Genomic DNA, 25,285 nt, shown 5'->3' with positions numbered 1-25,285 from the left:
AAAGGCAGAAACAGATTTTCTCTCAGACAAGAGGGACGTACCTATCTACCTGGCTCCCATGTACATGAATCAGTGTGGAATCAAAACAATGGAAGCCCCGTTTATGTTCAAATCGGCAGGGGGATGGGAAGTCCACAGGAAGGAAGAACAGCAGGAAGTCTTCCTAAGTCTTCCTAGCTCTTGAAACAGAGACAATGAACCTTGAAGTGATGCGTTTGTGGGGGAAAGACATTTGAGTTATCCATTAATTGGCAGATATAAGAGGCCAGAGCTCTTGCATACCTGAGAAAAGTGGATCCTTCAACCAACAGACCTGGAGTCTTTGGGAACTGAGTTTAGGTGTGAAACTTGCTTAAGCAAAGATTGTAACTTGCTGAAAGTAAGTTTTGGTCATAGATAGGGCCCTAACAATTTCACGGCTGTGCAAAACATGTCACGGACCAGGAAATCAGCCCTTCCCTGTGAAATCTGATCTCTCCTCCTGCTGGGAGCCTGGAGCTCCTATCTGCTAATCTGGACATGCTGAGGAGGGACAGAAGTTGTCCTTCCCGCTCTTGGTAGGGAGATCAGACCCACCTCCAGAGGGCTGGGACTTCTTCGGGGCTGGGGCACCCATTTTTCTGGGGGGGGGAGGCCAAATTGGCTGGGGTCCTGCTTTAATCTGTCACTGGCCTGGACTAGCAGCTAGGAGACCCCTACTGGGGCGCTCCCACCAGCATGGGGGAGATCCTACCCACCTTCACCTCTGGGAACTTCCTCTAACTGCAGGGAGCTGGGCTCTGAAGGCAGCACAGAAGTGAGGGTGGCAATCTTGGAATCCTCCCGACAACAACTTTGCAAACTCCACCCCCGAGTCCCATTTTGAGTCAGGACCCCCACGGTTACAACATCATGAAATTTCAGATGTAAAAAGCTGAAATCGTGAAATTGACCGATTAAAAAACCCTTTGGCTGTGAAATTGACCAGAATGAACCCTGAATTTGGTAGGGCCCTGAAAAAGGGAAGTGATAGATTCTCCCTCTCTTGATGACTTCACATCAAAAAAATCCTTCCTGAAAGATGTGCTTTACTTATACACAAGTTTTTGGGTTCAATACAGGGGTAATTGGGTGAAATGTTACAGCTTGTGATAGACATGAGTGTCAAACCAGATGATCTAACTCAGTGGGTCTCAAATTTTTTACTGGCAACCCCTTTCACATAGCAAGCTTCTGAGTGCGACCCCCCCCTAATAAATTAAACACACTTTTTAATATATTTAACACCATTATAAAAGCTGGAGGCAAGTGGGGATTGGGGTGGAGGTTGACAGCTTGCGACCCCCCATGTAATAATCTCATGACCCCCTGAATGGTCCTGACCCCGAGTTTGATAACCCCTGATTTAACTGTCCCTTCTGGCCATTAGCGCTATAAATAATACATCAGAATCTAAAACCAGAGAATGAATAGGAACTATCCTAACAAGGTCCATAAGAGGTAGATAAACACAGTCTCCATTTTACAGATAGGAAAACTGACACTGGAGAAGTGGGAGACAGGCTGGTTTATTCGCTGCCATCCCATTACACCCCTCAGCCTTGCACCTGCCCCAAACTCCAGTTCAAAGTCTCTCAACTCCACAACCGTTTTTCCTCTTGGGAGTCTGCTGTATGACTGTGGGCTATAAGAGGGAGGAGCTGTTCATGGTGACAGGACCAGCAGCTTGGCCAGAGGAGAAAGTGGCATCTCAAGGCACTGATACTTTCCATGCTTTGGAAGAGGACTGTGCTACGCTTGTGTAGTGTGAATGGGAGAATCCCTCCTTCGATGCAATGGGCTCAAATGTACTGGGTTTATCTGTACTGAATTTGGCTCCTTGCCTTGATAAGAGTGGCTTTAAATAAATGAGGGCATCATGATAGGGGAGAGTTCGGGAAACCCTCCCCAAAAGGGGGCAGGGAGATTGGTGTGACAACCCTACTTATAGTAACTGGCATAGGAATATATGTTCTACCATCACCTATACTGGAGATAGCCTTCCCAGGAGAAGGTTGCTCTCTGAAGTGTGGCTTCTGGTACTGTCCCCTTGTACTGAAAAGCTCTGCTATTGATGCTGGTGACTAAGCACTGATTTGATGATATACTGACTGCTAGTGAGGCTAGAGAAAACTAAAACAGAGACCAGGTGGAAAGTGGTGAACCTAAGAGAATTAGTTGTTAGAAATATGAGGATAACCAAATAACCATCATTATAAATGATGGCAAAAAAATAAGCCCTAAACCTCAGTCAGTCCCTGAAGGCTTGCAAGCTGATGAAGTTTACGCTACATCATTTTGTGACTAATGTTGGCTTCTACTTTCTCAATCAGAAATGCAACCCAGGATCACTTGAAAGAAAAACTGCTTTAAGAACTATGTTCAGAGGATAAATAATAATTGAAACAATATTGTATGGAGTTCTACCTCCAAAAGCTATACTCAGGGATTTTAAATTATGAGTAGCTAATTACTCCTGATGGTGAGGGGTGGAGCTGAACTAAGCAGAGAGACTCAGTATAAAAAAATCACTTGCTAGTTGAACTCAAGAGCAGCAAATAGAAGCAGATAACAGTAGACTTGTGAAGGGCATTTGGAGTCAGAGTGTGAAAGGCTTATCTGCCAGGGTCAGCTCTTTGTGCAATTCAAGATGGTCAGCAATGGAGCAGTGGTGGTGACCTGCAAAGAATGTGCCATGAGGCCAGAGGCCAGAAGGGACTTCCTGTGCATGAAGTGCAAGTTGATGGCTTTGCTGTAGGAAAAGATTCTTGGATTGGAGGAGCAAGGAGAGATACTTCTGAGAAGCTGAGGAGTTCCTAGACAGCCAGGTTTGGGAAACATCAGTACTTCTTGCTCCAGGAAGAAAGCAGCTGGCCACCAAGGAGTCTGAGAGAGGAGGTTTGGCAGTTCATAACCACCAGACACAAGTGGTCACTTTGGCATTCTTTACAGGAGGGTTGGGGAGATAGACAAGGATGGGCAGGCTGTGGCCACCAAGGAGAAGAGGACCAGGAGGAATTCCCACACTTAGAAGTTTCCAATTGACAGCAGGTCCTCAACGTGAAAACTATGGAAGACACCTCTCAAGATCCAGTTCATATGATGGAACAGAGAGATGTAGAGGACAGACCTATGGATGGCAGCTCAGCCTAACCTGTATAAAAATCAAACTTGCCACAAAGAGTTCTCCAACCCTCCAGGGAAGACAGGTGATCTTTGTTGGGGATTCAATACACAGAAGAATAGAAAGAACATTCTGTGAGGGACAAGTGGACAATAGGACAGAATGCTGTCTTCCCAAAGCCAAGACACAAGATGTCACTCTAAGATTGGATAGGCTTCTGAAGTCAACAGGCTAGAATCCATTGGTGATGGTTCATATTGGTGCTAATGACCGTGTGTCGTAGGATCTCTTTCAGATAATAGATTACTTCAGGGAACTTGGAAGCATGCGGAAGAAGATCATCACCTGGACATTCTCTGAGATTCTTCCTGTCCCATAAGCAAAGGAAGACAGAAGGCAGAAGATCTGGAAGTGAACCACTGGCTAGGTAAATGAAGTAAGGTTCTCATTTTGTGGAACATTGCTCCACCTTCTAAGGGGAGAGAGAACTATATAGTTTAGATGGCCTCCACCTCAGTAGAAGGGAACCAATTCCTCAAGGGACTAGAATAGTCAGGAGGGAGTTAAACTAACAACAAAATGCTGGGGTAAAAAGGAGGAAGATATGAGCACTCAGCACAAAATCGAGACGCTGAGAACAATATTATTCAAGGAACCAAAGCACACGAAGAGAAGAAATTCTTTAATTGCCTATACACCAATGCTAGAAGCCTGGGTAACAAACAAGAGGAATTGTTTCTAAATTCAATCTAGCTGGTATTATTGAAACATGGTGGGATGATTCACATGATCGGAATGTTAAAAATCAATGATAATAACCTATTTAGGATGTATCAAGTGGGCAAATGGGAAGGGGGAGTGACACTTTTGAGTCAAAAATAGCATTGTCTGTTTGAGTCACTGATAGCTCTGAAGAAAATTATCTTGAATGCTTGTGGATCAATGTTGTAACAGATAAAGCACAAGATGGGGGTATCTGCTACAGACCACCAAGTCATACTAGGGAACAGGATGATTGACGTCTTACACTCTTGTCGATAATATGTAGGAAAAAAAGTTGCATGATCATGGGGGACTTCAATTTGAGTAACACATGCTGGAGGTTTCATGCTGCAGGTACTAATACATCCTTGGACTTTCTAAATATTATAGATGACAATTTCGTAACTCAAAAATGTTGTATCCAACACAGGGGAATTCTATATTAGACTTTGTCTTAACAGACAAAGAGGCATGATCACAGACCTAAAACTTAATGGTAACTTAGGTACTAGTGACCTTGAGTTGATCACATGACGATGTGCAAACTAAATAAAGGTGCAATATATATATGGTGCTTGCTTTAAAAAGACCAATTTCACAAAGCTGAAAACAATTATGAGCCAAATCAGCTGGGAGAAAGAAATTAATCAGAAAAACATGAATGATAATTGGGAATTGTTTAAGAACACTTCAGTAGATGCCCCAAAAGCCACAATCCAGGAGGAAGGCTGTATTCAGTAAAAAAAACTGATGTGGCTAAGGCCTGGTCCACACTAACCCCCCACTTCGGACTAAGGTACGCAAATTCAGCTACGTTAATAACGTAGATGACTTCGAAGTACCTTAGTCCGAACTTACCGCGGGTACAGACGTGGCAGGGAGGCTCCCCCGTCGATGCCGCGTACTCCTCTCGCCGAGCTGGAGTACCGGCGTCGACGGCGAGCACTTCCGGGATCGATCCCAGAACATCGATTGCCTGCCGCTGGACCCGGAGGTAAGTGTAGACGTACCCTTAGCAAGGAAGTGAAGGTAGCAATAAAAAATAAAATGAACAATTTTTAACGAAATTTTAAAATGAAAAATAACAAATGAAAGAAAGGAGAAGGTGATAGTAAAGAATATAAATCTAGGATGCTAGAAATTGCAGAAACTTGATAAGGGAAGCAAAGGGATATGAGGAGAAATCTATGGCCAGCAGAGTTAAGGATAATAAGGAGTTTAAATATTTTAGGAACAAATAGAATCCCGACAATGGTATTGGTCCATTACTAGATGAAAATGGTAGTTATTAGTAACGCAGAAAAGGCAGACTTGTTGAATAAATATTTCTGTTCTGTAAGGGGGGGGAAAGGGGGAGAAGACTTTTTCCATTCCACTAGAATATCAGGAAGATGTTAAACAGCCGCTACTGAAGTTAGACATTTTTAAATCAGCCTGGGTAGAGCACTTGCATCCAAGAGATTTAAAAGACCTGGCTGAGGAGCTTGCTGGATCATTAATGTTGATTTTTAATAAATCGTGGAATACTGAGGAAGTTCCAGAAGACTGGAAGAAATCTAATGTCATGACAGTATTTAAAAAGGGTAAATGGGATGACTCATCTCATTATAGGCCTGTCACTTTGACATTGCTCCCAGGCTAGATAATGGAGCAGCTGAGACAGGACTAGATTAATAAAGAATGAAAGGAGATTAATACAATTAATGCCAATCAAAATGGGTTTATGGAAAATAGATTCTATTAAAATAATTGATTTTTTTAGGAGATTAAAATTGTAGTTCATGTAAGATTGTTTGACTCGGTACTGCACAACATTTCGATTAAAAATCTCGAATGATGTAAAATTGACCTGGCACATATTAAATGGATTAAAAGCTGGCTAACTGATAGGTCTCCCAGTGTAACTATAAATGGGGAATCCTCATTGAGTAGGTGTGTTTTCTAATGGGGTCCCACAGGGATCTGTTTCTTGGCCTTACACTATTTAACGTTTGTATCAATGACCTAGAAGGAAACATAGAATCACCACTGCTGAAGTTTGCAAATGCCCCCCAAATGAGGGAGTGATAAATTAATGAAAAGACAAGTCACTGATACAGAGCTAGCTGGATCACTTGGTAAGCTATGCACAAGCAAACAATATGCATCTTGATATGGCTAAATGTAAATGTACACATCTAGGAACAATGAATATAGGCCATACGTACAGGACAGGTGACTCAATCCTGGGAAGCAGTGACTCTGAATAAGATTTGGGGGTCATGGCGGATAATCAGCTGAACATGAGCTCCCTATGCAATGCTATGGCAAAAAAGGGCTAATGCGATCCCTGGATGCATAAACAGGGGGATCTTGAGTAGGAATGGAGAGGTTATTTTATCTCTGTATTTGGCCTGGTGCAACCACTGCTGGAATATTGTGTCCTGTTCTGGTGTCAACATCTAAAGAAGGATATTAATAAATTGGAGAGGGTTCAGAGAAGAGCCACGAGAATGATTAAAGGATTAAAAAACATGCCTTATAGTGATACATTCAAGGAGCTCAATCTATTTAGCTTAACAAAGAGAGGGTTAAGGGTTGACTTGATTACAGGCTAGAAGTATCTACAGGGGGAACACATTTAGTAATGTCCTCTTCAGTCTAGCAGAGAAAGCTATAATATGATCCAATGGCTGAAAATTGAAGCTTGACAAATTTAGACTGGAGATAAGGTGTAAATTTTTAGCGGTGGGGGTAATTAACCATTGGAACAATTTTAGTAAAGGTCACAGTGGATTCTCCATCAATGGCAATTTTAAAATCAAGATGGGCAGCTGTTTTTTTTTTTTTAACGATACCTATCTATATGGAGATATACCTATCTCATAGAACTGGAAGGGACCCTGAAAGGTCATTGAGTCCAGCCCCCTGCCTTCACTAGCAGGACTAAGTACTGATTTTGCCCCAGATCCCTAGGTGGCCCTCTCAAGGATTGAACTCACAACTCTGGGTTTAGCAGGCCAATGCTCAAACCACTGAGCAAGATTATTTACAAACTGTAGCAACCAGCACAGCTGTTTCAAAGTGGTCACGGGGGGAGGGATAGCTCAGTGGTTTGAGCATTACCCTGCTAAACCTAGGGTTGTGAGTTCAATCCTTGAGGGGGCCATTTAGGGAACTGGGGTAAAAATCTGTCTTGGGATTGGTCCTGCTTTGAGCAGGGGGTTGGATTAAACAACCTCCTGAGATCCCTTCCAACCCTGATATTCTATGTTTTCAAAAAGGCACTTAAGGTGAAGTTATATTCTAGTAAGAACAGGCCACTTGTGCAAGTTATAAAAAGAGTCCAAAATGTTTACACAACTGTAAAATGCTGAGAATAAAAATTATTTTTTCAAGGTTATTCATAGTGAGACTGAAAACTGCATGACTAATGTCAGTTGGAGGACTGGGTGTGCAAAGACTGTAGTATTGGGTCTGTTATCAATATTTTATTTCAAGGAACAAAGTAGCAGTTGGTGCAACAGATGTAAATTTACAGCTTGTTGCCTCCAATTTGAATAATGCGATATGCAGAAAATACTACAAAGTGATTCTGAAATGTAAAGCAATAACTTTTTTTTTTAAGTATTGATCTGAAATGCTAAATGCCATATCAATTAAAGGCACAAACAAATCCTGACCCTGCAAATGTTATATGAGAACAACTTCTTGAAAGTCAATGGGCCTACTTCCAAATGTAATATCGGGCCTGCTTCTATAACCCGTATGTGAACACAAGTTTAAGGTTATAAAATGATTAAAGTTACAGTACTATAAGAACTCACCCACACAAATTTAGCCTTGTATTTAATGAGTCCAGTCACTCATGAATACTTTATAGGCTCCCAGTACTGTACCGTAGTAGCTGAATGCCTCACAATCTTGTTTATCGTCACAACACCCATGTGAGGTGGAGAAGTACTATTATGCTTATTCTACAGATGGGAAACTTGGGACTGCAAAGATTAAGATCAAGGCTCTCAAAGGTATTTAGGCACCTAACTTCCATTGAAATCAATTGGAGTTAAGCACCTAAATAACTCTGAGGATCTAGGCCGTTAAGTGACTTGCCAAAGCTGTCATTGGTTTTAATTTGGTTTCCCAGTTATGTCAAAATATCGTAGCCAATTTGCTCTAACGCCTCAAGAATAAATCCTTAAGGAAGAGAGGCTGTTTTTTCTACTGCCGTATCAGCTGATCTCTTTCATCAAGCCCCATGCTCTTTGCCAGCAATGCTGCTTCTGAAACCAAAAGCCCGTCTTGGCTCAGCCACTTTGGCCCAGCAGCCTATGTCAGCCCCAAAGCACAAAGGGCTACAATGCAAAGCGAAGCAATGTGTGTGTGCATGCTTTGAGGTTCTGCATTGTGACCACCATTCTTCTGGATTGGACTGTTATGGGGTACAGGCCTCATTGCCAGACTGGCACCTCCTCCTGGTTGTGATGGAGATTAGCTCAAGGCCGATGCCTACGTTCAAAGTCCGCACACCGACACGGTCTTTGCTCCCACCTACGGCTCCTCTCTCAGCTCCCAGAACCGCAGCATCCTCTTTTTGCCTCAGCCCTCCAGCTAGTCATCATCTGTGTTCCCCCATTCCAGAGATAGGTATCTCTGGCCAATAGTCCAGCCACTACCCCAGTGGCAAGCGGGGAGGAACTTCTAATTTTTACCACACATCTGCAGAATGAATTTTGTTATGTGCACCAGATGATGTGTCACACATCACCTCCATAGTGGTGCACATAACAAAATTCATGTGGCGGGGTGGGGCCGAGGGGTTTGGAGTGTGGCAGGGGGCTCAGGGCTGGGGCAGAGGGTTGGGGTGTGGGGGAGTGAGGGCTCCAGCTGCGGGTGCAGGGTCTAGGGTGGTGTCAGGGATGTGGGGTTTGGGGTGCAGGCTGTCCCAGGGCTACAGCGGGGAGAGAGGACTCCCCCAGCTCTGTCTGCCCACAGCAGCACCTGGGCTGGGGGGAGAGAGACACCTCTCCCTGCTACTGCAACTCCAGGACTGGGGGATAGGCACCTTTCCCTTGCCAGGACTGCAGCAGGTCTGGGCTGGGGCGCTTCTCCTCACCGGCTACGGCAGGTCCGGCCCAGGGCTGGGTTGGGGCCGGGGCGTGTCTCCCCACTGGCCGTGGCAAGTCCAGGCTGGGGCTGGGGCACCTCTCCCCGCTGGCCGTGGCAGGTCCGGGCCGGGGCTGGGGCGCGTCTCCCCACCGGCCGCGGCAGGTCTGGGCTGGGGCACCTCTCCCCGCCAGCCGTGGCAGGTCTGGGCTGGAGCTGGGGCGCCTCTCACCACTAGCCGCGGCGGGTCCGGGCCGGGGCTGGCGGGAGGTCTGGGGATAGGGGAGAGGCATCTCTCCCTGCCGCAGTCCTGAGCGGCGCTTAATAGGTTGCTGTGCAGCCATGCGGCTTAAAGGGAACTTAGGATCCAGGCCCATCCACTACTCCAGGCCCCAACCCAGGGATCCTGTAAGTAGCAGCCTCCCGATGCGCTTCTGTTACCTCTTTCAATGCCACTCTGTTTCCCTGGACCACTTCCCCATGGCCCTAGCACCTTCTTCGCTGTTATCTCAATGCCTCAGCTGCTGCTCTGCCCAAGGTCCTTCTAGTTCTCTCAGCCCAGGTCTACATTAGTGGGGGGGGTCGACCTAAGATATGCAACTTCAGCTACGCGAATAGTGTAGCTGAAGTCGGCATATCTTAGGTCGACTTACCTGGCAGTGAGGCCGGTGGTGAGTCGACCGCTACCGCTCCCCCGTCGACTCCGCTTCCGCCTCTCGTGAGCTGGAGTTCCAGAGTCGACGGGGAGTGTGATCAGGTATCGATTTTATCACGTCTACACTAGATGCGATAAATCGACCCCCGATAGATCGATCGCTACCCGCCAATCCGGCAGGTAGTGAAAACCTGCCCTCAGTCTTCCAGGGACACAGACCTTACTCCCTGGGCTCCCAGCAGCAACTGACACTTCTCTGCTCAGCAGCTCTTTTTATATGGGCCTGCTGGGCCCTGACTGGCTGTTCCTCGCAGCCCCTCTCCTATTGGCTGCTTCCTGCGCAGCCTCCCTAGGGCTCTATTAATCCCTTCTCTGCCTCATCATGTGGAATCTCTTCTATGTTGTTTGATCTAATTCTTAGTAGGCTGGAAGGGTCAGTAAGAGGCTTTCTTTTACAGGGGCTCTTTTACATGTTGCCTCTAGGAGCACACTGGGCCCATGTCAGTATGCAACTCTGGCAATTGTGATGGATAAGGTCTTCAGATGATGACCATGCTTCCGCTATTGCTTGTTTTACTAATTCGGAGTGTTTCTGTCCCCGTGGCCATGAGCCATTTGTGACAAAAACAAAAATAAAAATGACACAGGCCCCATGCAAGAACAAATGTGGTCAGTCCCATGGAAAACGGAGTAAATGAGCCCTCCCTCTTGCTCTGAAGCTTGCTAAGCTTATGGGTTGGCCATCCTGGCTGCGAGCTGAAGCTCTCTGGGCGTCTCTGGATTCACACGGCCACCACTCCAGCCTGCAAGGGAAGGCTGAGTTTGTATAATTTGTGCTGCTTTCCCCTCTGCCTTTCTACACACAACTTCCAGGTGTGTTCTAGTGACAGCTATGGTTGAGGGGAGCCCAGGGAGGCATGATCTCTGGTGACCAGCAGAAGCCACTTGGCCTGGGTGGCAGAGCTGTCTTGACTGGGCCTCCTGCAGAACTGCCCATCCCCCCAAGAATTAGGCAGATCTTGAGGGGGATTTGAGGGAGGGTTCTGGACGGAGCGGGGAAAATACCAGAACTGATGGAGTTAGTCAGACATGCTGAACTTTGTCTTCTGCAGGAAGATAGGGGAGAATGGGGCTTAGGTTTTGAAAATATATACCTACTTTAAACCCTGCATCTGCTGACATCTCCCTACAGTAGCCCAGTGCCTAGGAATGACCTTGAATACAATGAAACTGGCATTAAGGCCCACTGCTTTCCAACAGGGAAAGCGCAGATCTGAGAGTCACATGAACGGGGTAATTACTCCTGGCTTTGCCACTGATTTACCATGTGACAAATCACATGTCCCCCAGGGTTCAATCCTGTGAGGTGATGATTACCTCCTGGAAGATGCTCCCACTAGCTTCACTTAAGGGTGCTTAGTACCTTGCAGGAAGAACTCGTCCTGTTGTAGGATCAGGCCTTTAGTAGCCACCTGCCTCAGTTTCCCCATCCAACTAAAAGTGGGGTGGTAATAATTCCCTAGTTCACCAGGGTCTTGTGCAGTTTCACATTGGAGATCCTTGGATAGTGCTCTATAATTCCCAGCCATTATGGTATAAAAAAACATTAGGCTATCACTAATGACAAGGAAACCTTGTTCATTCACAGCTACTGACTGGGAAGCCCAATGTTGTATGCAGTGACGCTGTAGCCTTCGTGGTCCCAAACCTGAAGAAGAACTCTGGGGTGGCTTGAAAGCTTGTCCCTCTCACCAGCAGAAGTTGGGCCAATAAAAGATATTACCTCGCCCGCCTTGTGCCTCTGGGAAGCCCAGTGTCAGTTCCCGCAGTTGGTGAATTAGTAAGCAAGCCCGCCACTCATGAGTTTATTGTGACAGCTGTCGTTTAGTTATAATGAACTGCGAATCTCATCCTTCCCAGCCTAGCTGCAAACAGACTGCAGTGTGTTTTGTAAACACATGGGAATGTTCTGGGAGCAGCGCACATTTTGTGTTGGGTGATGGTGGGGTGGGGAGGAATCGCTGGCTTGTTCTGGGCAAATGACCCAGGGCCCGATCCCGAGTGCCTGTGCTCCAGTGAGAGTTCTCTGGAAATGGCACTGGCCCCAAGCACGCAGAGCCAGGTTCTTCTGCCATGTTGCATTCTCTTGGGCTGAGCAACTGGTAACAATGCGGGGAGGGGAGGCGGGTGGGGCGGGAGAATGGGCAGGGGACATTTCTCCCTCTGTACAAAGCGCTCGGTGCCTGCCTGCCTGAAGCAGTTAAATGGGGCAGAGTTAGAGCCCGGCTGGCAGCTCGCTGCCCTGTGATATGCCAGCCACAGGGTGACGCAAGGGCTGGAAGGCTCCAACTAAACAAGCCATTTTCACCTGCGTAATCAGCGCTGGTGGAGCTTCAGCCGCAGCAGCAGCAGCAGCAGCAGCTCTGAGCTACCCGCAGGCGCCCGGACTCCGAGCGGCCACCGCCTCCTCCCGCTGCCTGAGAGCCCAGAGCCGGGAAGTCAGCATGTCTGCGCCGCCGGATCGCCAGGAGCTGCCGCTGTCGGGCTCTGGGGCGCGCTGGGCTGGGGCCGGGGCGGAGGAGCGCGCAGCTGGGGCGCAGCGGAGGGATGGAGACGGGGAGCAGCAGCCGCAGCTGCCGGCCGGCTCCGCCAGGGAACACCCGGCCGTTACCATGGCGACTGCATCCACAGGTAAAAGGCGAGGTACCCAGAGATGCTCAACAAAGGGTGGCAGGCAGCATCCTTCCCTCCCCCCACCCGCCCCGCCCGCTCGCTCGCTCTGATCCCTGCCGGGCCGCTTGGCGATTGCCAGGAGGGAAATGCTACAGAACCAGAGAGCCTGGCCTTTAAAAATAACCAGGCGAGGGAGGGGGCGACTACAGCAGCTCTGCCGAGTTCCTGCAAGCGCTTTGCGGTTCGTTGGGCGCCGCACGCCCTGCTCTGGAGCTGGGGGGGGGGGGTTATTTCTGCCTGGGCTAGCCCGTGAGCTCCCTTATACCCGTGTCAATCCGGATTGATTGACTGAGGTCTGGTCTATACTACCCGCCTGAATCGGCGGGTAGAAATCGACCTCTCGGGGATCGATTTATTGCGTCCCGTCGGGACGCGACAATCGATCCCCAAATCGGCGCTCTAACTCCACCAGCGGAGGTGGTAGTAAGCGCCACCGACAAAAAGCGGCAGAAGTCGATTTTGCCGCCGTCCTCACAACGGGGTAAGTCGGCTGCAATACGTCGAATTCAGCTACGCTATTCACGTAGCTGAATTTGCGTATCTTAAATCGACTCCCCGCTGTAGTGTAGATGTACCCTGAGTTCAAGGAGTTAATCCGCATTTGCTTCGGCGATCCCAATCTGGCCCTTGTTTAATTTCAACATGTGAAATTGATTAATTGAACTTCAGTATTTGCGGGGAGGGGAGTGCGTTTATTTTCTATTGGCTCTTGGGACACAGCTTAATTTAAATATTGCTTGTTGCTGTGTCTATTTCCCATTTGCTTTTAGGGGTGCATTTCATGTCGTTTGCTTTGGGGATGTATTTGGTTTCCCTAGGTTTGGGAGCACCTTTCCTTTGGTAGTAGGCACACATCTGTTAGTGAAATCCAGAGACTTCAGTTTCTGGGAGTTCATGGGAGAATTATTTGAGGAAGGTGCTTCTATATTTTTCTGTGGTTTCCCCCCTTCCTTTCTCCCTTGCCAGCTGGTGGGGGAATCTAACTAACCATCTACATGTGGGAAGTTGGCTGCTCTGATTTAAATTCTTGTCCACTGGGAATCAGATGCCCCCATTATGCAGCTGTACAGTATTACACTTGGGTCGACTAAGTTGGAGGTGAGAAGCTTGGGATCAACATGAGTCCCAGTTATGCAATAACCGCAAATGCATTAGGAGCAACATTTTGGGTTGGGTCCCTGTCTGATCTCCTACCATCATTCAACACAAAAGACTTGCTGTCCAGGGGGAACGCATGTTCCATGATCATTTGTTGCCGGCTCTATTATAGAGGCGCATGATTCCACTTACACACAGCCCTGGCTTTCTCGGTGGGTGTGTGCTCAACATGGATGTTTTGCTGCAGCCTTCCTGGCTGCTTGGTTCTTCTGGGTTCAATAGTGACATGGGGTCTAATGCCCATCGGCTGATGGAGACAATGTCATACTGGTTTAGAGCTTTGGGCAGGCAGTAAAATCTGCCTGATGTGCTGCTCATTAGCTAATCTCGGTGGTCAGTTGTGAAACATGACTTTATATTGACGAGGGAGGTATATGGCTTGTAATGTAAATGTAAGGGAGGTGTGTGTGTGTGTGTGTGTGTGTAAGTAAAGGGTGGAGTTCTCTCGGTAGAGAGATTTCCCTTAAAAGTATAATTATACAAATGGCTGTGGGGACCTAATCTTTCTTTCTTCATTTGTGGAGAGAATCATGGCAATCCTGAAGCTCAGACTATATAAAGAACAAAGACGGGTGGTTTCTTGCACAGCACAAATCAAATCCCCACTCGACTGAAAAAACTGTGATATTGCCTACATTTAATGAAAGCTTCTTCAGTGTTGAATTTATCTGTCGGGTGCCACTGATGCTCTCCAGAGTGCATTGCATTAGAAAGAGAATAGTTAGCTAGTAAAGAAAATCATGAAGATGTTGCATTTGGAATAATCAACACAGAGGTGTTATAAATATATAGATTTGTGCCAAACTCGGGGGTGGGCGGTGCGAGAGAATTCATCAGTACAAATACTAACTACTGCTTACCGGTTACAGATTGATTAAACCCCAGATTAGCTAATAAATGTGCTAATGTTGTTACATTTTAAAATATTTTAAAATGAGTATACTCTTTCATGTGTATTGTATAATTTTAAAAAATGGGTGGGGAGGGGACAGCAGAGCCGATAGCACTGTATTCTACAGCACTCCATCCAGTGAATCCACTGCATTCACACACAGCCTTCTCTTTATTTTGTTGCTATAATATCAGTGGTTTCTATGTTCCAAGGGGCATAAATAATCGCAATTGTTGTCTCTTTTCACAGGGGGAAACGCATTGTTTACATACTCTTTCTGTGTGATTATTTTTAAGTGAGCAAATAAGGGGCATTCGCATGTTGCTGAGTATGTAGAACTTTCTTGTGTTTCTTAAAAGCAGTTGAACTCTGTTGTTTATAGGGTGGCATCCTGCATGCCTTGCTCAGGTGTGCAATGCCATTAAAACCCAAGAGCTGTGGGAATAGGCCAACAGGGAGATACATAGATGCGGCAAATGTCATCATAGAGAAGTTAGCCAGCTAATAGTCACTAGGTTGTGGAGACAGTTGGGGATAGTTTATGCAATAAACAAGACATGCAAGCAAACAAAACAAAAAATAGAATCACCGATATGTTTCCCAGTCACCCCCTAGCCATCCTGCTTGTATGTTATATATCCCCTTCCTATACCCAGGATCTGTTGTTTTTCATTTGCTAGATTAGATGCTCCTTCGGGTCAGAACTGTGGCATCTGAAGTGTTTGGAAAGTGCCCTGCACATTGTAGACGCTACTAACATACAAACAACTAAGAATAATAAGAGCATTTACTCATTAGCTGTGCAAAACTTTTTTGTTATGAAACCCGAAACCTTGCAAACTTTCCCTGGCTTTGGATTTTGCTATAAACTTGAAACGCAGCCAGGGACGGTTGAAAGGTAAGTGCGTATTTTCAAGCCAACCTGGGCTCAGTTTTGAGCCCAACCAGCTGCATGTCAAAATGATGTGAGTGGCTTTTATGAGATTTAGGAGTGAAATGCAACAATTTTTACAGGGGTTTCATGCCGAGCGTTTGTGTTCAACCAAAACCAGGGTTGATGGAAACTGAAGAAATGGTTCACATGAATTCCTGATGGGGAGCGGGGGTGAGGTACAGCTGTGCTGCATAGAACTCTCATAAGTAGACCCTGAGATTTCTCAAGCAAAATCTGGGCTATAAGAAGCTACGGTTTCCACATCTGTTAATTCTCCTGCCTGGCTGCTATATTAGAAATCACTGGGACGACCCTTCATCCCTGGAGGAGCAAGATGAAAGAGGTGAGGTACTGCTGCTCTTGTATGTGGTTCAGCCCTTTGTGCTGAGAATGGCCTTCCCCTCCCAAAACGTGAACTTGGTTGAGGGCAAGAAGCACTGTAGGCTGATCTTGCGAGATTAAAACAGCAGTGAGAGACTGCTAAGCATTTGTATGTTTCTGAAGAAAGCTCCATGCCGCACCACACACCATCTGCACATGGATTCTGCTATTTATTTTTGTCCATTGACAGTAATTAAAAGTCTTTGGAAAAAAAACATTTCCAAAAATATTGCACAGGCTGATATCAGGCCGTTTCCTGGGATAAACACAAAATGACAGAATGGCTAGGGGTAGATTCTGGCCCCCGGTTGGGGTGTGTTAGTGGGGTGAGGAGGGAGTGGGACAAACCTTTGCACCCTCACCACACCAGAATCCTGGGAGAACAAGTAGGGTATAGGCTGGTGCAGCCAACTGATCTCTCCAGTGGGGCAGAAGTGGAACTATGGCTTCTCTCCAATTCCACACAGATTGGCAGTTCAGGGCTGGCACTGAAAGGTTTACATACCCTTAATCCAGCCTGGAATGCAGTATAGGCACTACAGGCCTGTGCCCAGGGCTCCAATTCCCAGGATCACGAGAGGAGGTCATAATCTCAGGTTTCATTATTATTTTTATTAAGGAGTACATTTCTAGGCCACATGCTTGTGAAGAAAAGCTTGAAAATGTGACCTGAATTTAACTGATGCAGCGACATCTGCCTGAGTCTGCAGAGAGCCTGAAACAATCACTCCAAGATGGGAGAACTGTAGTAGGGTGTGAATTCTAAGAGCCATTGCTCTGGGGGCCCTGCCAACATCACCCAAATAGGATTGGGTGTGTGGCAGAAGAAGAGTGCAGCAGGCCTAACCCACCTACCGACCCAAACAGATACACCCTTGCTGCTGGGTAAGGGCTGGGGCTCACCCCCGTGGCCATTCTTACCTCCTTGTGGAGGGAGAGAGGACCCCTTCTTCTAAGTAAAGAAAGGACCCTACTGCTGCTCTTGAGGGGAAATGGGGGCTTGATGTGACAGCTCCTGCTCCTTTGGGAGGGGCTCCCATTGCCACTAATACTCCAAGTTGGGAGACATGGGGCATGGCACAGGCTGCAGAGGCAGAACCAGATAGCCCTGTGTTGCCTTAATCCGGCCCTGACTGTACCCTCGCAATGGTGTAGCAGCTGCCTCTCCTGCCCTGAGCCCCCTGAGCCCTGGTGGCATTCAGCCTGCCTGAGTCTGCAGGTAGTGTGTGTCCCATAGCTGGTGTATTGCCCCTCACACCCTGCCTAACACAGCTGTGGCTTTAACCCCCACAGCATAGCCCTTTTGTTTTTAAATATGGTGGTCCGACTTGATTCCTTTAGCTCGACATGTGACAAATGTCCCTAGCAGAAAGTGCTGCACAGCCAAGCCCTTAAGGGCAGTAGATTGTTGATTAGATTGATATGCATACTTGAAAGCTCCACATTAAAATGGAGGGAGGGGGAAATGATGCAAATCTTCAGGCAAGGCTGACAGCTGCATCGTGTCCTCCCCAACATATACACGGCAGCTCCCAAGAATAGGCACAAAGCCAGTGGGTCTGCAGCTTCTGCTGCAGCCGCCCACCATTCCCCTTGGCTCCTCTGCACAAAGCCTGCTCGCTCGGGCTGTGAATGAGCTGGTGGCACCGTTCGGCCCAGAATACGCCTGCCTTCGTGTTGATACAGCTTAACTCGTAAATCATTTTCATTTGCTCTTTTTCCCTGTGTCTGGGGCTATCTCGGTGCCAGAGGCAGCAAAGGCGGCATGATGACTAAAGACGGGAAGAGAATTTTAAATGGTCTTCAGGGACAACAAGCTCTTGAGAACACACTGACGCTGGGCCTGATGCTCGACTCTTAGTCAGGCAAAACTCTCATTGGAGTCAATGAGTTTGGAGAGTTGGATTGGTGCCCATGTAGCTACAACACACAGGCTTTGTGCACCTACCTGGTCACTTCAGCATCCCTGAACATCAGAACATTAGCTAATCGACAGGTTGCTGTAAGGACCTGGTCATAGTGTCTGTGATACAGTCATTTGATACAATATCAATGTCTGATATTGAAATGTGTTTTCTTAGCAGATTTTTTCATCCTCCCGCCATTGAGGGTTGCTCACGACGTGAATACTGGGCTCCTGGCATTTATTTATTGAATTGTTGTAGAAAGAAGAGCATTGGTAGTATAGTGACACCTGCCCTAAAAGCTACCTCCCTGTGTCTAAAGCAGCCATTTTAAAATATGTCCACTACAGTCTTGTTCACAACCTAGTTAAAGCCTTCAGGGTGAATTCAGCCCTAGTTTGAAAGTGATTTAAGTGGAGTTGTGCATACTTAGGCCAATGCAGTATTTGGCTTCTCTTGTTCTAGTTAACCAGATTTTTCCCTATGGCCCCTTGGATAATCTCTGAAAATTTTAGAAATGCCCCTGCAAATTCAGAGGTTGAACCAGATTATATTATAGAGGCTCCTTGCAGCCCAAACAATTCTATGATTTGATGTAGAATTTGCAAAAAGATATAGGGAAAAAAGTAGATTTATTTTTGGATCTATACCTTACTAAAGTTCCCTTACAGCTTGTCTGTGCACTCCAGTCTGTGGCAAGTCAGTACATTGTGCATTTCTTTAGAGTACCAGTCATTCAAACAAAATTCTTCAGAATGTCACCGCCCAGCACCGTGCCTCGGTTTCCCCATCTGTAAAAATGGGGACAATGATACTTGCTCTCCTTTGTAGAATGCTTTGAGGTTTATTAGAGAAAAATGGTATGTAAGAGCTAAGTGTTGTTACTATTGTTATTGCATAAAATCTGTAAGGCAATATGATTTCTCAAGCCCATGGAAATCAAATTCCAATGAAAACTCTGCTATTTCCCCACCACTACTGCTGTGGAGGGTATCCTGCTAAAGCTAGCATCAGCCTGTATATATGCAATGGCCTTTTGGTTGTTAAATAAATTGATGACCCTGGGGGAAAAAACTGGTCATAGCCAGTATGTGTGTATATCTGCCCTCGCCCCCTACCTTAACTCTTAACCAATAAGGGTTGCAAATGACTTGAGGAGGACCAAGAAGAAGAAGGAGACAAAATGGATAGGAAGGGGAGAGGTCACTCACCTCTAATGTATTAATCCCATAAATCAGTAATGAGCTTTTTATATATCGGGGCGGGCGGAAGAGAAGTGGAAGGAGACGTGCGGAAGGGGAGCTACTTTAGATGTCCCAATTCCATCATCCTGTGGACCAGTAAATCTTGTAACATAATTTCATTTGTTTGACTGTCCCTCTGGTCAGTGAACTACTTCTGCCCTTTTAACTCTGGTTGGAGGAGTATGGGAGAGGGGGCATCTAATCACATTTGTCTATAGTTGTGGCTGCCATAAATATTTTCATCTCATGACTTGCCTTTTAAATTGCACATCAGACTGGAAATAAGGTATAAATTGTTAACAGAGAGGATAATTAACCATTAGGACGAACTTCTAAGAGAAGTGGTGGAGTCATCAGCACTTTGAATTTTTAAATCTGATTTTGATTCAAACAGAAATTAATTCAGGGAAGTTCTATGGCCTTTGTTAGGTGGGAGGTCAGACTAGATGATCACAGTGATTCCTTCTGGCATTGGAATCTATGGGGGAAAAAAACACCCTTAAGATTTGCACCTATTTGGGGGTTTTGCCCCAAAAGACCACAGTGTACAAGTGGATTCAAGTCTGGGAGAGGAAGGAAGAGTGACATATGCTCTCATTTTACTTAGTAAGGTCTGTATCCAGTTACTTACTGTGCCTTATTACCCAGGGGAAAGTTTGGATAGATCCCGCTGACTCACAGGAGGCTCACAGCACCTGGCGAGATTAGTTCTTTTGCATTTATCAGCATTGCTGGGGTCGTTACATGCTAGGGGAGACTAGACACCTTTTCTATGAGTTGTTTATGGATACATCTCTTTTATATTTACTTACTTATCAGTTGAGATTGTAATTCTTCTTTCTCCAAAGTAGTGCTGAATTTATTAACTGCAGTTGAATTATTATTTTTAGCAGTAACATTAAAGACATCTTACCCTGATCAGGAATGAGCGAATGTATGGGGCAGGTTTGTACAACATAGTAGGAAAAAGGTCCATAGGGTCATGTGGTACATTTTGTGGTTTCCTGGTCCCAGAATCCTCTTCACTTGTAAACATTAACTGACTTTCCATTGTAGTCTCCTTAGGAGAGTTGGGGTGGATCTGTTAAATTTTGGTTTAAAACCTCCATCCCTGGGCACAATAACCCCAGAGTTACAAAGCAGCCCTTCACCTTGCTCCCCCTCTATCACATATCATTCAATCACCAGTCAAGTGACCAATACAGCTTAAAAACACCAGGCAGAAATCCCACCCTCAGCCCTCCACCATTAAACAGACGGGCTTCGCAGCACAATTGTAAGGTGAATGAATTCAGGCTATCAAAGTCAAGGGAGCCCTTCTGATTTACCCAAGTGAGGATATGACCCCTTCTATCAGGCTTAAAAAATATGCAGAGGCCTTTTTCAAGGAATAGAATGAGAGAAGGGCTATATTCAGGGCTTGATCCGGCACCATTAAAGTCCTAGCAATGTAGGGCTGGAAGGGACCTCGAGAGGACACAGGACTCACTATACCTAGACCATCTCTGACAGGTTTTGCCATTGATGTCAATGGAAGCAGGATTAGGCCCTTCGGAAGGAAGCAAGACTGCCTAAGAAGTTAGGGTTGGTTTGTTTTTAATACAATCCCTCTTCTGTGCTACCGTTTGTTCTGTCTGTGGCAATGCAGTGAAGGAGGAGCTAGAGATACTGAATCCACAGTATGTGAACAAAGTTGTTTGTTGTGTCAGCATGCGATGGGATTGTACGAAGTGCTGCTTCTCAGGGCTGGCAGGCACTTGTTGCTCATCTGAATGCCACCCACAGCCTGCACTATGACTAAGCAACCCAAAGATAGCATCTTGTACACCTGGGGATGTGAAAAGCACCTGACCCAAGTACAGATCCCAGCACACTCACGTCAGCGAGAGCATCTCTCTCACTGAGTTTGATTTTTAAACTAGCACTCTGTAGCAATAGAAAAAGGCCAGATTCTGGAACAAGACTTATATTCTGCCAAAGCAGCACCAATACTCAGCCTTATCCAGGTCAGCAGCAGTTCCCTCCCAATCTACAGATTATTCCTGTCAGCAGCAGAAATAATCTGTGTGGGCTGCGCACAGGGAGCATTGCTGGGCCATGGGGTGTCAACATACAGGCAGACAGACAGATTGTTGTAACCAGCCCCAGAATGCCTGGCTTCTAGTCCTGTTATGGAGTGGTCTCCCCAAATGTTTTGGGGAGGAATGGGGAGAACATGAGCATTACCAGGTGCAGCCCATTTCTACTTTGCAGAATACTATGTTTCTGGCTAATGTCTGTGCAGCTGGCATGAGGGGCCTCTCTTCTGGTGCCAGCAGTTTGTAGGCACAAAGAACCACAAGTGCAATTTAGATCATTTAGACACTTAGGCCCTGATCCAGCAAAGTGCTTAAGCATATAGAATCCTAGAAATATAGAGCTGGAAGGGACCTTGAGAGGTCATCAAGTCCAGCCCCTACAGACATTTGTCCAACCTGTTCTTAAAAACCTCCAATGATGGGGTTTCCACATCTCCCTTGGAAGCCTATCCTAGAGCTTAACTACCCTTATAGAGCTTAACGACTCTTAGGCCCACATGTCCACATATGCTTCACTTTAAGCTTGTGTAGTCCCATTGACTTAAGAACTTTGCTGAATTGGAGCCTTAAATACTGGCTATACAGCTGCATCTAAATTACTTAAGTTGTGCTACCACTATTTATACCTGCTAATTGCAGGCACAGACCGGAAGGAATTTTTTAAAAATAACTAGTAAAAATGTAGTTCCTGATTTTATGAGGTATGAAGCATCTTCTGATCCGTGTTCAGCACATCTCAGGAGATGCTATGTACCTCACAGGATCCTGTCATTAATTGTTATCACAGAAATGTACCTTTGGTAAACATTATAGACCAAGGGAATGATGTAAATTGGAGTTTTACTCTTCTCTAAATTTGAATTGATACAGCTGTCATACTGCTGTACCAGATATGGACTGGTCACAGAGCTTGCTTATACATACCACATGTGTTCATCATAAGACCACTTAATACTCTGCCAGGTATGGCTGAGGTTCTTTTAAAAAGGTATTTTACACACAGTACCACCTACTAGCTGAAAAGTATAACAGTTTAGCATTCCATTACAGTACATTTCGTTACAATATTTACACTATCACGCTGTCTTTGAACTTCAGTATGCATCAATCTGTTAAGTGTCTCCGAATCATATTGGTTTTCTAATTACATAACCTGACCATATAACAACTTGGTCATCAGGCTGTCCATTAGTTGCAATGACTGGCTATGGTTGGTTTGGAATCCTGGAGTCGTCTTGTTCTGCATCGGCCATCTCTAGCTTTTGCTCTGTTGATTGTTCTTTATGAGGAACAAACGGTAGATGTCAACAGTTTCTGTTGAACTCTCCACTGTCGGTCTCGATCACATATGATCTGGGTGATGAATTATTTTTCTTTATGAGTGCTGGAGTTGTCCATCCTTTTTCTCCATCCAATTTGACATGAACATGGTTAGCAGGTCCTAGATCTGACAGTTCTCTGAGTGACGTCTGTTGTGAAAGTGTTCATTAACTCTTTTAGGGTATGTCCGCACTGCAATTAAACACCAGCAGGTGGCCCATTTCAGCTGACTTGGGCTCAGGCTATGGGGTGTAGATGCAGTGTAGATGTTCAGGCTCTGCTGGAGCCCGGATTCTGGGACTCTCCTCCCTACCAGGGTTCCAGAGTCTGGGTTCCACCCTGAGCCTGAACATTTACACTGCAATTAAACAGCCCTGTATCCCAAACCCCATGAACCTGAGTCAGCTGACACGGGCCAGGTGGAGGTGTTTAATTATAATGTAGACACATCCTTAGCGTTTTTGTTCAGTTTGGCTACTCTCTTCATGCCTAGTCACTTTGGAAATAGGGTCTTTTCAAAAGTTGGAACAGTAGTTCTGAGTTGTCCTCCCATCAGGAGTTGTGGTGGACTATATCCAGTAGCTGCTACTGGTGTGATCTGCAACTCAGAAGAGCCAGGAATGGATCTTCCTGCTGTAGGATTTTCTTGGCTGTCTGTACAATTCTCAGCCTCTCCATTCACTTGTGGGTAATGTGGGCCACAGCTACTCAAACAGCAAAACAGTCTGAACTGGTGAACAGCAAAACCCTGAGTGTTAAAAGTCATTATCATAAAACCCCTAAGGGAAGGAAGTTTATCAGTTTTCTCTAGGTTTTGCTGTTTCATCATTTCAGATTGTTTTGCTATTGGAATACCTGTGGCTAGGGTTAAATCTTTCTTCAATTGTAGCTGCTGTGAAAGGTTTTTATCTGTGAACCCAATAGCTTGAGCTGCCTGACTCTAATATTTTCATGTTTTGCATTCTGAAAACCACAGTTTTAAGCCAGTGTATGAAGAGCTCTCGTAAAAAATTCAGTATTTGCCCCTGGTTCTTGAATTCTCAGATGGAAAAATACGCTGTCACAAGCCGTATTTCTCTGAGGTATAGCGTGTGCATCAAAAATACCCAGAAGCCTTTCATAGTCATCTTTGTGACGGTCTTCTGTAAAGTCAAAGGAGTTAAAGATATGGTCTACGTTCTTCCCCATAGCATAAATTAAAGAAGATATCTGTATATCTCCAGTTTCTCTGTGAAGCTTGGTAGCAATGCAAAATATTTTTTCCAGTCTGTCCATTCTGAAGGTTTGTCAAGGCTACGGTTCTCGGGGGCATTGAAAAGTGACATGTTGATAAGATTCTGCAAGCTTTGTTCCTTCTGTTTCTGTTCTTAGTTTACTTCTGACACCATGTCATGTACTTCTGTACCACATATGGGCTGGTCACAGAGCTTGCTTACACACACCAGATGTCTTCATTATAAGATCCTTTAATGCTCTCCCAGCTATGGTTGAGGTTTGTTTAAAAAAGATGTTCACACACAATGCTATCTAGTGGCTGAACAGTATAATACAGATTAACATTCCATTCCTCATCAGCCTTCACTGTCCAGTTCCTCTAAAGCTGATTGTTTTATTCCCTTTGGTAATCTTCCCCATTTCTTTTTATCATAATATTAAGTTAATGTTGTAACTGTTCTCTTTATTGATCTTGTAAAATTATAATTAAAATTTAATGCATAATTGTGTCTTATGATTTCCAGGTTGTCCCAAAAGCCAGCAGATACAATATAAAACTCTTAGATCTGCAGGCTGCAGAAAAAGTTTTGGGTGAAAAGTAAAAGTTCTAAAAAAAATGGGTCAGAATTCAAGCAAGCCCCAAAGCAATTAACCTTCTCAGAAAACTCTCTTTCTGAATGAAAGTGTACTTGTTTTCAAATATGTGGCGGTGGAGTAGATCTCAGTTTATTGCTCTCTCCACAATCAGAAGTCTTGATAACAAAGTGGTCCACAACTGCCTCCTTCTTCAAAGAAGAAAATATAGACTTGTGTCTCCCTTGCACATTTTGGAACAAAATTTTAAAAGGTTCTGTTCAATTCTGCACTTTCAAAATTTCGTGTGCACTTGTCTACATAAACTGCACGCACAAATGGGAAGATGGGCAAGCAGGCATTTACTTGCTTGCACAGATATGGTATCACTGAACGCAAATGAGTGCATGCTCCTTTTTTTTCCCCTCATGAACAAAATAAACAGCCAGTGTGAAGGCCCATTGAAAATGTGGACCAACGTCCCTAATTATGCCAGTTGACCAGGTCCAAATTTCCTGCATTTTGAGGTTTCAGTAAAAAAAAGTCATCACCAATGTTAATTTTTTAAATATCCCCTCACTTTGAAAACTTTCACAAAAAAAATAGTAAAAAATGTGTTTTGTTTTGACCCAGCTGTTGAGATGTTTGACATTTTCAAAAATCAAAACCTTTAGAAGAAATTTTGACATAGTTTGAAAAAACTATTAAAAAAATTAATACATTCTTGCCAAATTCTCGAAAGTTTTGTGTTTTCTTCTTTCCCATCAGCTCTAGATGTCAGTAAGATTTAGAAATGTACTTGATCTATTGCTGGCCCGATAACAGAAACTACAATCTTTATCTGTCTAAATTGGAGCGAGATAAATGATATTTTTAAAGCATTAGGCTATTTTTATTTTGTCCAGTAAATTTCTATATTCTATTTTAGAATTACCATTACATGCAACAGTGGAACTTCTATACTTTAAAAAGCAACAGAGGGTCCTGTGGCACCTTTAAGACTAACAGAAGTATTGGGAGCATAAGCTTTCGTGGGTAAGAACCTCACTTCTTCAGATGCAAGTAAGATTCAGACTAACACGGTTACCCCTCTGATACTTGACACCCTCCAGGAGCATCAGATGCGCATCTGACAAGGACTCGGCTCCACCCTCATGTGCAGACTACCTGGCCAGTACTCTGCCATGAGCAACCTCTAGGCTGGTAACT

The 25,285-nt window shown here is 45.3% G+C and overlaps 1 protein-coding gene across 1 annotated transcript in view; it reads left to right on the top strand.

Moving 5' to 3' along the window:
• The first annotated feature begins 12,050 nt into the window (after nt 1-12,050).
• Nucleotides 12,051-25,285, top strand: part of RTN1 (reticulon 1) — a 183,510-nt gene continuing 170,275 nt past the window's right edge. The window contains exon 1 of the mRNA XM_034768025.1: nt 12,051-12,335. Within this exon, the coding sequence (XP_034623916.1) occupies nt 12,149-12,335 (187 nt within the window). The 5' untranslated portion in view covers nt 12,051-12,148. The remainder of the gene's footprint in view (nt 12,336-25,285) is intronic.

This window comes from Trachemys scripta, chromosome 4 (assembly GCF_013100865.1).
Source record: "Trachemys scripta elegans isolate TJP31775 chromosome 4, CAS_Tse_1.0, whole genome shotgun sequence".
Classification (NCBI taxonomy): domain Eukaryota; kingdom Metazoa; phylum Chordata; order Testudines; family Emydidae; genus Trachemys; species Trachemys scripta.
Note: the sequence above shows the minus strand (reverse complement) of the source record. Positions and strands in the feature narration are given on the sequence as shown.